The 12,028-nt window shown below is 42.5% G+C and overlaps 1 protein-coding gene across 9 annotated transcripts in view; it reads left to right on the top strand.

The window, feature by feature from the left end:
• FCHO1 (FCH and mu domain containing endocytic adaptor 1) overlaps positions 1-12,028 on the top strand; it is a 276,363-nt gene that overhangs the window by 142,015 nt on the left and 122,320 nt on the right. For 7 of the 9 annotated variants that reach the window (XM_077475562.1, XM_077475557.1, XM_077475558.1 and 4 more), the window contains 5 exons: positions 2,998-3,096; positions 9,842-9,938; positions 10,058-10,102; positions 10,969-11,041; positions 11,131-11,164. In XM_077475562.1, the coding sequence (XP_077331688.1) occupies positions 2,998-3,096; positions 9,842-9,938; positions 10,058-10,102; positions 10,969-11,041; positions 11,131-11,164 (348 nt within the window). The remainder of the gene's footprint in view (positions 1-2,997; positions 3,097-9,841; positions 9,939-10,057; positions 10,103-10,968; positions 11,042-11,130; positions 11,165-12,028) is intronic. The other 2 variants (XM_077475564.1, XM_077475563.1) reach the window with 1 other exon arrangement.

Here is a 12,028-nt window from a genome sequence, read left to right as displayed (position 1 = left end):
TTGTACATGATTTCACTATTTCCATGTGACATTCAAATCAAGTATAATGCACTTGCAAAGATATGAACGTGACTGGATCTCCAGACATACAGGTAATGGCTCAGTGGTGCAGACCACACTGGTCTCTGCCCAACCCAGACCTCAAGCCCCACAGATCAATGGCTGTCAAGCAGAAGGCAGCAGAGGAGGCTTGCTCGAATCAAAGCATAGGTCACTCTTTAGCTGATCAATAAATGTTTTTTAAAATGTACTATGATTTATAGATCGGGTGAATGTAGTATTGTATAAATTTGAAACGAACATCCAATAAAGTGTATCAAGTCGAACAATACCTAATGGAAGCGTAAGAGGCCACAAAATATATGTATAGAGCTGGATGGTAGATAACTGCAGCAAAAGGAGAGCAATCGCCTATAAAGCCCTATAGTAAATCAAGAAGAGGAGCTGTAGAGGGACATTCAAAGTTTAAATTTGTTGATAGAAAAAGGGGCTTTTTCATACTTTCATCCAGCATGGCTCCAGCAAGCATGTACTCCACCGGCTGAATTGATCTCCACTGGCTGAATTGATCTCCACTGGTTCCCAATCACCTCCCCGCCACCCCGGGAAGTGTGGATTGGCTGCTGATGACAAACTCTCCAAGCAGTGCGGCTAAACTAGATGGTGACCATGCATGCTGAACTCAGCAGGGACGCAATGGACACACCAACAGCGTGGATGTGTGTCCAAAACTGCCCGCAAAGGGGGATCAAGCTGGCAGAAAGGCAAGTAGGGGAGAGAGCTCGTCCATTGGACAGACACAAATCCCCCACGTCTACGCTGGGGGACCCAAGAGCTCACATGCACACTAATGATATTAACCACTTCCGGACCGTCGCACGCCGATGTATGTCCTAACTTTGAAGAGGGATATCTTTGCTATGGTAGCAGCTAGCTGCCATAACCCTGATATCCTCTTCTTCGGCAGGCAGTCCATTTTCTGATAATACTAGTCTCTGTGGTGGATTTGCCACGAGATCGCCTCGCCGCCGCTTACCTGAGCCGTCGGATGCTTGTCCTTCCTGGGTATGGAGATGAGTGAGGGAAAGATGGCCCCCACCCGTCTCCATACCATTGCAGGGTGGAAGCGATGTCAAAACGTCACTTCCGCCCATAGCTCTTTAAAGGGCCATTTTTTTCCAAATGACAAAAGCAAAAAAAACAACAAAAAAACAATTATTGATCTGTTTTACCTGACGCAAACACCCTTCAAAAAAGGCTTAAAGGTGATAGCATCATTTAACCCCGGAGGGCAGGTGGCCCTTAATTTGTATATCCATTTCTTTTCTGTTTGTAAAAATATCTTATTCCAATTCCCCTTTCTTTGGGGTATTTGTATCCTATCCAGTGCTGTGACTTTAATTTTTGGAAATTTACTCCCATGGATCTTCGTAAAATGCCTTCCCAATGGTAAATCCAGGTTGCAGGTTTGCATGCAATGGATATGTCTATGTAAACGGTGCCATCGTTCTTGTTTGGGTTTACCAACATAGAAAGAACCGCAATCACATGTGATCATATATACTACTCTCTGCATGCAAAAATTTGCAAAATGTTTTAAATCAAATGAATTACCATTGGGAAGAATTAAATAACTTTTCCCCAACATGTAAGTACAGTAACAGCAGGCACCACAGACAAAAGTGCCACCTTGTTGGCATGGATCGCCTTTCCCATTATGCAATTCACTAATTTGTCCCACAATGAAACAGCCCTTCTAAAAGTAACAGCTAGTCTGTCATTGATGAACTGCTTAATTACAGTGTCTTCAGCTAGAATAGGCCAATGCCTATTCAAAATTCTTTTATTTTCTGATTGTTGATTAGTATGTCTCAAAATTACACGTGTAGATGGAAGATCACTAGGGACTTTTATGTCTGAAAAATACCTCCTCACGGGGGTAGTCTACTCACTTTGTTGAAGGCTTTTTGATGGCAAGTTTTACTATAGCCTCTTTCCAAAAACCTATTCTTTTATCAGCTTCTAGTTTGAAGGTTGAGTCCATAGAACAATTCCTTCTCTGTCTCAGATACTGACTGAAAGGTATTAAGCTGACAAGACTGGTAGGGTGAAACCGGCCAGCGGTACTCTTACGATAGAAACCGCTCGCAAGACGTCCATCTGTCATTTTAGTGATGCTAGTGTTCAAAAAGGTCACAGTGGTCAGGTCATAAGTTATGGTATATTTTAAGTTAAATTAATTGTTATTCATAGCTTTAAGACATTGGCATAGGATGTCCTCTAGGCCCTCCCAGACAAGGGATATGTCGTCTATGTACCTTTTGTGTATGTTTATGTACCAGGTGTACATGGACAGCCACTCGTCTGAGAGAAAGTATGATACATTGATAGGATTATCGACATCTCGAAGGATGGATTCAAGATTGATTTCATCAGTTAGATTTGTGCCAGACTGATTGATGGAAGAATGTGAGATTTGAGTATTACACAGTGAAACCTCACTGCAAGATTGATTTGACATCACATGTCTGCATATCCAAGGCATTAGACATTGAGTAGACAAGCGGACCTAAACCTCTTGCCCCAGTCATAGAAGGCTCTGCGTACTGCGGCCTTCCTCCACAGTATATAAATCTTTTTTTTTTTTTTTTTTTTTTTGGGGGGGGGGGTTACTTTATTTCTTACCGAGGCTGTAGAAGTAGGGGCTCACAGCGGCCGATGGGCAGAGCTGCATTTAGAGGCATTCAGCTTCCTATGACGGACATGACTGACTGAGCAGGACACCACTAGATCTGCCAGGTAGGTCAGTATCCAAATATCTGAATCCAGGACAATGCTGCATAACAAGTTAAAAAAAAAAAAAAAAAATATATATATATATATATATATATCAGAGAGCTGACTGATTTTACTCTTTAATGACTTAATGAAGGATATATTGCAGTGACATGATTGGGATATACAGCATTAAAATGTTTTTAACAATCTGTTTTCCAGTTATTTCAAGATACAGAGGCAGCTCATCTTAAACAAATGAAGAGACTTGTTACAGCATATTCACATTCTGTGGAGGATACTCATGTACAAATTGGACAGGTAAGTGTGGATGGTTGTTGTTAATATTATCTGTCTAAACCAGGTTCATTTTGATGTCAGATTTAGATTTGGTTTTAGTCATAGTCTTTTGACTAAAAATGGCATTTTGGTTTGTTATATTTTAGTCCCCTAAATTCTTTTAGTTCTAGTCTACTTAAATCTTGTGGGTTTAAATTGTAATGCATTATTTAAGCATTTCTCTGGCATTGCCACACTCATTATATACTCCTGGAGTAAAAATTAAATAACATCTAGGCGTGGCCGGAATGTGATACAGATCACAGGTGCATGGTGTTGGAGCGCCGATCCTATCTTGCTTCCTACAGCTCATACTGCGATCTCCTTTGATCTCCCAGCTCTGCAACTGTGCTCTTCTCTTCATGTGAGCTGGCTCCTTTTGGCATCCTCTATGGCCTCAAGCAAGTCATGCTCTATTCGCTTCTAGTCTGGCACTCCCCACTCTTCCATGGCCATCTTGACCACGAGGTCTTCAACCGGTACCGTGTCTGTGAGCACACAGGTGAGTGCTGATGGCAGCACAGAGTCCTCCCCATTTACGCTAACATCCTGGAGGCGATTGCAGCTTGCAAGGAATCCCTGACAGCAAAGATACATTTTCTTGCCTTTCAGCTTCATTAAAGGGATTGTAAAAGTTTTGGGGTTTAAAAAAACAAAAAAAAAAACATGTTATACTTGCCTCCACTGTGCAGTTAGTTTAGTAGGCCCTGCTCCTCCTCCTCTGGGGTCCCTCAGCGGCACTCCTGGCTCCTTTTCGTCTCGAGTGCTCTGTCGGAGAAGCGCTCTCCTTCGTGGACACCCGTGTGGGCACACTCCCATATCCTGCTTCTGCGTCTATTCTCACAGAAAGCAGGATTTGGCCCTGGTGCCCATATCATTGGATTTGATTGACCGCAGCGGGAGCCAATGGCTGCACTGCTACCAATCCATTCAATCAGGACTTGAGACACCAGCTTTTGCTGCTTCCTGACTCCACCTCGCACTAAAGGTGACCTGATCGCAGAGGATGCCAAGCTTCTGTTTTTTTCCAGATTACACTCTCCGGAGGTCCAACAACACCGGCGGGTCTTTTACAGAGATTCACAAATGTCTCTGACAAAGGTGTCAATTATAGTCTAGTTTTCCCCAGCAAACTCCGGGTTGTGGATGGAGATTGTGTCTTTGATAATGCTGCATTGGCTTCCGACTGGCTGGACTCCTTACTGGGTTCCCTATAATCACACTGCCTGGCAGAGGGCACTCTCCCTAACTCTGAGCCATGTCCATTTTGTGCTAATTTACAAGTCTCCCAAGGATCCTTGTTCATGTGCCTCGTATAGACCTATTGCTTTGCTTAATGATTTTAAAATACTAACCAAGCTTCTCACATTGCGATTGCAGAAATTGATCCCAACAGTGATTGACCCATTTTTAGATCGGATTCATGGCCCATAAATCCACGAACATAAACTTTTTGCAGGTTATTCACAAATATACATGCACCGTGCTCCAATCGGGGCTCCAGGGTAGTGGCCTCCCTAGATTTAGAGAAGGCCTTTGACACTGTCAAGTGGACTTTTCTATGTGAGTTCTTAGGAGAATGGGATTTTCCTTGCTGCTTATATAGATGTCCGACTGCTTTGCTTTGGTTAGGTTGAAAGGTGGTTTATCCTCCTCCTCTTTGCATAGAGGTACTCATCAGGGCTGTCCACTCTCACCGGCCCTGTTTGCCATCGCAATAGAACCGGTGGCCGAGGCACTTCGTAAGTCTCCTCCAAACTTTAAAGGCCTCCACGCTGGCTGGCTGGAGGAGAGGGTAGCCCTATACACTGATGTCCTGTTTTCTTTATCGTACATCACAGGACACAAAGCAGCCATAGTAATTACTAACTGGGTTATACGCCACCTATAGGTAATTGAACACTGGCACACCAAAAAGATAGGAAGTCCCCCTCTATATAACCCCTCCTATACAGGAAGTACCTCAGTTTTTTCACAAAAAAATCCCCAAAAAACTGAATGGGGTATATATTCACTTTAAATGTTTGGGCGGTAGTCTGTATTCTCCCACTAGAGGGCAGTGGTGTCATACAGTGTTACATAGGTGCATACCTGGCATACCTATGACTTCCGGCTGTTCAGGGAGTTCTCTTCTGGCTTGCCTGCGGCCCCTCGTTTTAAAGACAGTGGCCGGGAGTGATGTTATGACGCCACGCCCCTGGCCTCTGCATGTGAAAAAATGCCCCCACCTCCGCTTGGAAGACATGATCCTTTTTTTTTTTTTTTTTTTTAGGCTTTCACAGCCTAGAGGTGAGATCTGTGGACTTTTAGATCCCAGATCTTGCTGTAAAGAGGACCTGTCGCACACTATTCGTATTACAAGGGATGTTTACATTCCTTGGAATAAAAGTAATTAAAAAAAAAGTAAAAAAGTGTTAAAATAGAAAAATAAAAGTAAAATAAACAATAATAAAAATCCTTTTAAAGCGTCTTTGCGTGCTCGTGTACAGAAAAGAACACATACGTAGGTCGCACTCACATATGTAAACGACGTTCAAATGACACGTGAGGTTTCGCCGCAAACGTTAGAGAGCAATAATTCTAGTACTAGACTTTCTTTGCAACTCTAAATATGTAGCTGCGCTCTGATAAAAACACAAAATTGTGGTATAAACACCAAACTAATATAAAAAATTGTGGTGTAAAAATCTAAATAATTCAAACAAATAAATACTACGAAATAAATAGAACATATATATATGTGCATCACACCAAAATATTCATAATGTGAGCAAACCCTCCAGGCCCAAAGTTTATGGTGCTAAATAATCAAATAAAATGTGCACAAACATGATGAACAAAAAGTCTGTAACAGTTGAAATCAGCTCGATGATAAAGTTGCAACACCCTGTGACAAATCTTCATGAGATAGAAGACAGTGTGATTCCACCACCTTAAGGGATGAAGGCTTACCAGATAGCCAATATGATAGGCTTATCACTCAATCCTGAGTAATGGAGATCTCCCGCTGCTGTGATCGGCCACTTCAGAGTGATTCACAGACCTAGCGGTCTCCTGGTGTCCCAGCTTGGAAGACCCGGTGATCACAATAGGTTAATATCAGCTGACACGCTCACTCGTTGGTCATGCGGCACTCAGTCCAGCAGATGGAAAATAATGAAGGTGGAAAACCAATCACCAATGGCCATGGAGGGAAAAAAAGAGAGTACTGCCATAGGTAAAATCAGATGGTTTAATGGTAGATATAAAAAAAACTGATCAGTATCGGTCAATACAAATAAAGCCAGCCGACAAGTTTAAAAAGCGCCCCTGCAATACAGAAAGGTACAATACGCGGTGACGTCAGAACGTCGCTCACCCTATGCGTTTCGTCATACAAAGGATGTCTTCTCGGGGCACGGGTGGCGTTCTGGCACACTGCCATATATAGTCAAACCTGCGTGTCACGCCTCAATCTGAGTCCTAGGCCGCTATTGAGTGTGGCCATCTTGTTTGTGGGAAAAGATGAGGAATAAGTAACTGAGAACATACCAATATTAAGGGCAAATAGCAAGACTGCCAAAAGGAAAAAGAAAAACTCCTATTTTAGGTTCGTACGCTATAGCCATCTTGCTAATGGGAAAGACAAAGTTACTTAACAAGTTTGGCAGTCTTGCTATTTGCCCTTAATATTGGTATGTTCTCAGTTACTTATTAACGTGCAAAAAAAATGCAAAAGCTGCTCTGGCTGCAAAAAGGTTAATGTACAACTTTTTAACAGTCGAAACAAGTACTAAGTTCAGTTTCTATCGGATACACAACCATTCTAGAATAAACCAAAACTTCCATTACCTTCTCTGACAGAGCCAAATCCTTTTTTATTTGTCTCTCACTCTCCCTCTCCCAGACACTGCAGCTCACAGTGGCGGATTTCAGTAACAGAGGCAATGATGTCAATCCAGAAAGCTGTGGGTGGAATTTGGTGTGGCCATGTGTTGTCGCATAGCCAAACCCCCTGCAACATTTTTCAACCCACTGTAGGGCAAGCAGGCATGTCCTATATGAGAGTGGCTACTCTCTGCTCTGAAAGGAATTGAGGAATACAGGATCAACAGAGATTGGCGGGACGAAGTGAAAATTGTATCTTCAGCACATACTTTTCAATGGGTGGTCATTATTTTTTAGTTCTACGGTTACATTGCCAGTAGAGATATATTACCTCATTTTTTATTTTTTATTTTTTTAGAATGAAAGGACAAGTGTATGTTCCCATTTATATTTTTCATCAGAGATATACTCCAGGGCTCGACAAACCACAGGTTGCCATGGTGACCAGAAACCATGTCCTGGCTCCTGGGCTGCTGCCAGCCTACTCACTGCAACTCCCGACAACGCAGACATGCAGCGCCGGGCAGCCGATCCTTATCTCCCCTCACTTAAAGTGATTGTAAAGTCTTGTCTTTTTTTTTTTTTAAATAACAAACATGTTATACTTACCTGCTCTGTGCAGTTGATTTTACACAGAGCAGCCTGAATCCTCCTCTTAGGTCCCTCTTCGCTGCTTCTGACCCCTCCCTCCTATCGAGTGGCATCTCAGCTAGCAGCTTTCTATGGGGGCACCCGAGCCGAGTCAGAGTTTCGTGTATCAGTTCAGACGTGAAGCCCTGACCTGGCTCCGCCCCCTCTCCCCTGATTGGCTGGCTGATTGACGCTGATTGACAGCCGCAGGAAACAATGGTGCCACTGCTGTGTCTCAGCCAATCAGGAGGAGTGTCCTGGGCGGCTTAGACATTTGTGCACTTTGCTGGAAGGAGAAGGGGCTCAGGTAAGTAATTAGGGGGGTGCTGGGGAGGCTGCTCCACACAAGGTTTTTATCTTAATGCATAGAATGCATTAAGATAAAAAACCTTCTGCCTTTACAACCCCTTTAAACATTTCTGATTCGGTGAATGATCAGTGCCCTGATTACATGCCTAGATGTCCCCCCTGCGTGAGGATGCCACTGATTGGCTGCCCTCCACCACACTCTGTCAGTGTGAGGCGAGGAGCGCCGATTACCGGTATCTCTGTGTTTACATGTGACCGGCTGTTGGACACAGCCAATCACATGGTTAAAGAGCCACAGATGCACCTCTTTACAGAGATCGGAGTCGCGCTGTGTCCTAACGACATTGTGAGGACGCGATTGCCACGCCCCCCGCGGGTGTCCTGGGACGCCGTCATATGACGGCCTCCCAGAATGATAGCAGAATCGTCCCGCCATCATTTGATGCTGGGCGGGTGGCAACTGGTTAAAGACTAAGCCTTTTCTGATATTTGTTGCTTACACAAATCTGTATATGTAAATTTTCTTTTTAGTAAAGAACCTATTAAGAAAAAAAAAAAAAAGGTGGTCGTTGCAATGTTTTATGTCACACTGTATTGCGCAGCGGGGAAAATACACTTTAATGAATTGGAAAAAAAAAAAAAACAGTAAAGTTAGCCCAATATTTTTGTATAAAGTGAAAGATGATGCTACGCCACAAGAATCGTGATCTTTATTCTAAGCAAAAAAAATCTTGATTTTCATTTTAGCTAGAATCGTGTAGCTCTAGTGTGTACTGTGAGGTGAAGTAGGGGAAATGAGGAAGGTGGATATGCTTTAGAAGAGTCTACGTCCTCTGATAAAGCATTGTGTACCATAAACAATTACCACTTTTTTATGTGCAGCTGGGCTCCAGTATTTCATGGTGATCAGAAACCCACCAGAGCAATGAATAGTGGGGGACACGTATGTCGGCAGGTGGTGGCTGCAAAGAGGCAGCAGAAGATCAGCAGCACTGGGATACTTCTTTCATCCTTTTTTTGTATTTTAGTTAAAGTGTCACTAAGGATTCATTTAGATGTGCAGTTGGGTGGTAAAAATGTGCAGTAGAGACATGTTTTTGCGACCCACCAATGCCCACGCTTAACTGCATTAGGCCCCTTGCACACTTGTACAGATTGTCCCATGATTTAGGACTGCCAAGTTGCATGACAAGTCGTTCCCCATGATTTCCAATAACAACCATTCATATTAGTATGACTTCAAAGTAGTTCCTGCACTACTTTGATCCAACTTTGATGCGCGTTACACATGCATTCCCTGAAATTGCGGTCGCAAAATCATGTGACTTTGAAGATGCGGTAGTGTGAAAGGGGCCTTGGGCAGCAGATTTAGGGGCTTTTTACATGCCGCAGTCAAGATGCATTAGGCATAATAAGGAGTCCCGCCCCCCCCATAACAGGTTTTTAGTGTCATTCTTTCTGGCCAGCCTATAACCCTGACTGTTACGTTGGAGTTATATGCTCTGAGTAAGTTAGGGTTAGGGGGCACATATTACTTGCCTTACCCCGGGCGCTGACAACCCACACTACACTACTGGCTCCTAATTATTTTTTTAGCTGGCTCCTAGATTCAATGCAAATTTGTCAAAAATTATATACTTTCCTCTATTCCTTGGTTGCAGCTTGCTGCAAAGTTCATATCCTGTGGCTATTCCTCCACTTACCACTCCTGTCCTGTTAATCCCAAAGACCATCATTTGACTCGGAGAGACAGGAAGCTGATATTTTCAGAATTGAAGGTGGTAATGGCAGCCTACCAGCATGAACAGTTGATCAGTTGGTGTTCATGAGAACCTACAGGGATCTTTTGATTGGCTTGGTCTTTTCAAAAGTGGTAGTTATTTAAAACTATTTTCTGTGTGTTATTTCTTTGTTTCCTTAGGTTCAAGAAGAGTTTAAGCACAACATGGAAAATGTAGCCATAGACAAGCTGATCAGGAAGTTTGCAGAAAGCAATGGAACCGGCACAGAGCGTCCCGGTGAGAAAACTGTATGCTTACCATTGCAGTGTAAAATGCAGCACTAAGCATTGTCTGAAAGTGATATATGACAATCTCTCCATAGCTTATTCTTTTTCTTTTCTTTGATTTCATTTCAGAGGCTGTGGAGTTTGAAGGCTTCCGTTTTCCCGCATCTTTAGAAGGTCTGTAAAAGATTAACATATGTAGGCAACAAATATTATTGCAAACACTGGAGGTATTTAATTTTGCTAAGAAAGGAAAGAAGGTGGCTATAATAGTTAAAGCGGTTGTATGCCCTCACCAAAAAAAAACAAAAAAAAAAACTGCTTATGCCCTATACACCTGACCGGTTTTCCTGTCAGAATACTCTGAAGGTTTTTCTGACGGAATTCCACTGAAACTGTCTTTCGTACACATGATCACACCAAAGTCCGACCTTCAAACGCGGTGACTTACAACACGTACAACTGGACTAGAAAAAGGAAGTTCAATAGCTTCCGTCTCTTACTTCAGAGCATGTGTAGTTTTTGGTATGTCGGAACAGCATACAGACGAGCGGTTTTACCAATAAGAATTGGTTCCATCGGAAAAATTTACAACATGTTCTCTTTCTAGGTCTGTCAGATTTTTAGACGTAAAAAGTCTGATGGGGCATACTCACAATCGGAATATACGATGAAAAGCTTCCATCGGACATTCCACTCATCTGTACATGGCATAAGGCAAAGGCATAATGAGCTAGTATGCGCTGCATACTAGCTCTTTATGAAATGTGTACCTTAAAACGAAGCGCCCACACCACCTCCCAGTCACCGCTGAGGGAGCTGACATGTTGCCTCAGCTTTTCTTCTGGGTTCATGGCTGGAGCCTCTCCTGATACACAAAGCATAATTGACAGACTGTCTTACACAGTGGAGCTTTGCTGGTTGAGCTGCACTTATGAAATAGGCATGGTTGATGCAGGTTTCCAGTCTTTCACACTAGTCATTGTAGTCTCTTTACCATCTATTCAGATGTACACATGAAGGTGTCTCTCTCTCTCTCACAGGTGTAAAGCGCACATGGTCCAAACCATTCCGTATCCGTGGTTTGAGCAAGAAGGAGAAGGACACACATCCTGTGTAAGACAAAGACCTGTCATCACAATATAAATATGGCAGTATGCCACAGGCTGACAAGTAATATGTGTCCTTTTTATTTTCATCTGCAGAGAGTCTAATGAACCAGACTGTGTGGTAAGAAAAGTGTGTATATGAATTTTTGGTGCGTTTTGTGGTTGCTGCATCTTTGTTACCATTATTCAATCATGTATACAACTATTAGAAATGCTAAATAGACTAGTGAGGTCAATTTCACAGTAAACAAAATGTGTTTTTCTTAGTTGGCTTGCAGGCTTAACAATAGCTGCTTTTAGTTTTATTTTTGTTAATGGGTTATTTTTGTAATTTTAAATTTGTTTTTGGATGTTACATAGAATCCTTATCTTAAATCTCTTCTATTATTTGGTTCTAGCAATAGTCCTTCACGGATTTCCAGTAGCACTGTTGTGCATACAATTGCTGTGGATAATTATAACGATGCAAATTTCAGTTCACACAAAGTATTTTAACTGAATAATTCAGCACGCTGCAGTGCTTCCAGACAGACTATGGCCTAGGTTTGTCCACAATGCCAGCTTGTGCTGTAGTGGTGGTGAAAGCATCCAGACCAGAATGGAATTATGATATATACACACGCACACAAATACATACACCGTATCTCACAAAAGTGAGTACACCCCTCGCGTTTTTGTAAATATTTTATTCTATCTTTTTATGTGACAACACTGAAGAAATGACACTTTGCTACAATGTAAAGTAGTGAGTGTACAGCTTGTAAATTTTCTGTCCCCTCAAAATAACTCAACATACAGCTATAAACTGCTGGAAAGAAAAGTAAGTACACCCCTAAGTGAAAATATCCAAATTGGGCCCAATTGACCATTTTCCCTCCCCGGTGTCATGTTACAAGGTCTCAGTTGTGAATGGAGAGCAGGTGTGTTAAATTTGGTGTAATCACTCTCACTCTCTCTTATAAGGGTCACTGGAAGTTCAACATGGCACCTCATG

The sequence above is a fragment of the Lithobates pipiens genome, unplaced genomic scaffold (assembly GCF_037356315.1).
Source record: "Lithobates pipiens isolate NorthernLeopardFrog02 unplaced genomic scaffold, aLitPip1_a1.2 Scaffold_13, whole genome shotgun sequence".
Taxonomy (NCBI): Eukaryota; Metazoa; Chordata; class Amphibia; order Anura; family Ranidae; genus Lithobates; species Lithobates pipiens.
Note: the sequence above shows the minus strand (reverse complement) of the source record. Positions and strands in the feature narration are given on the sequence as shown.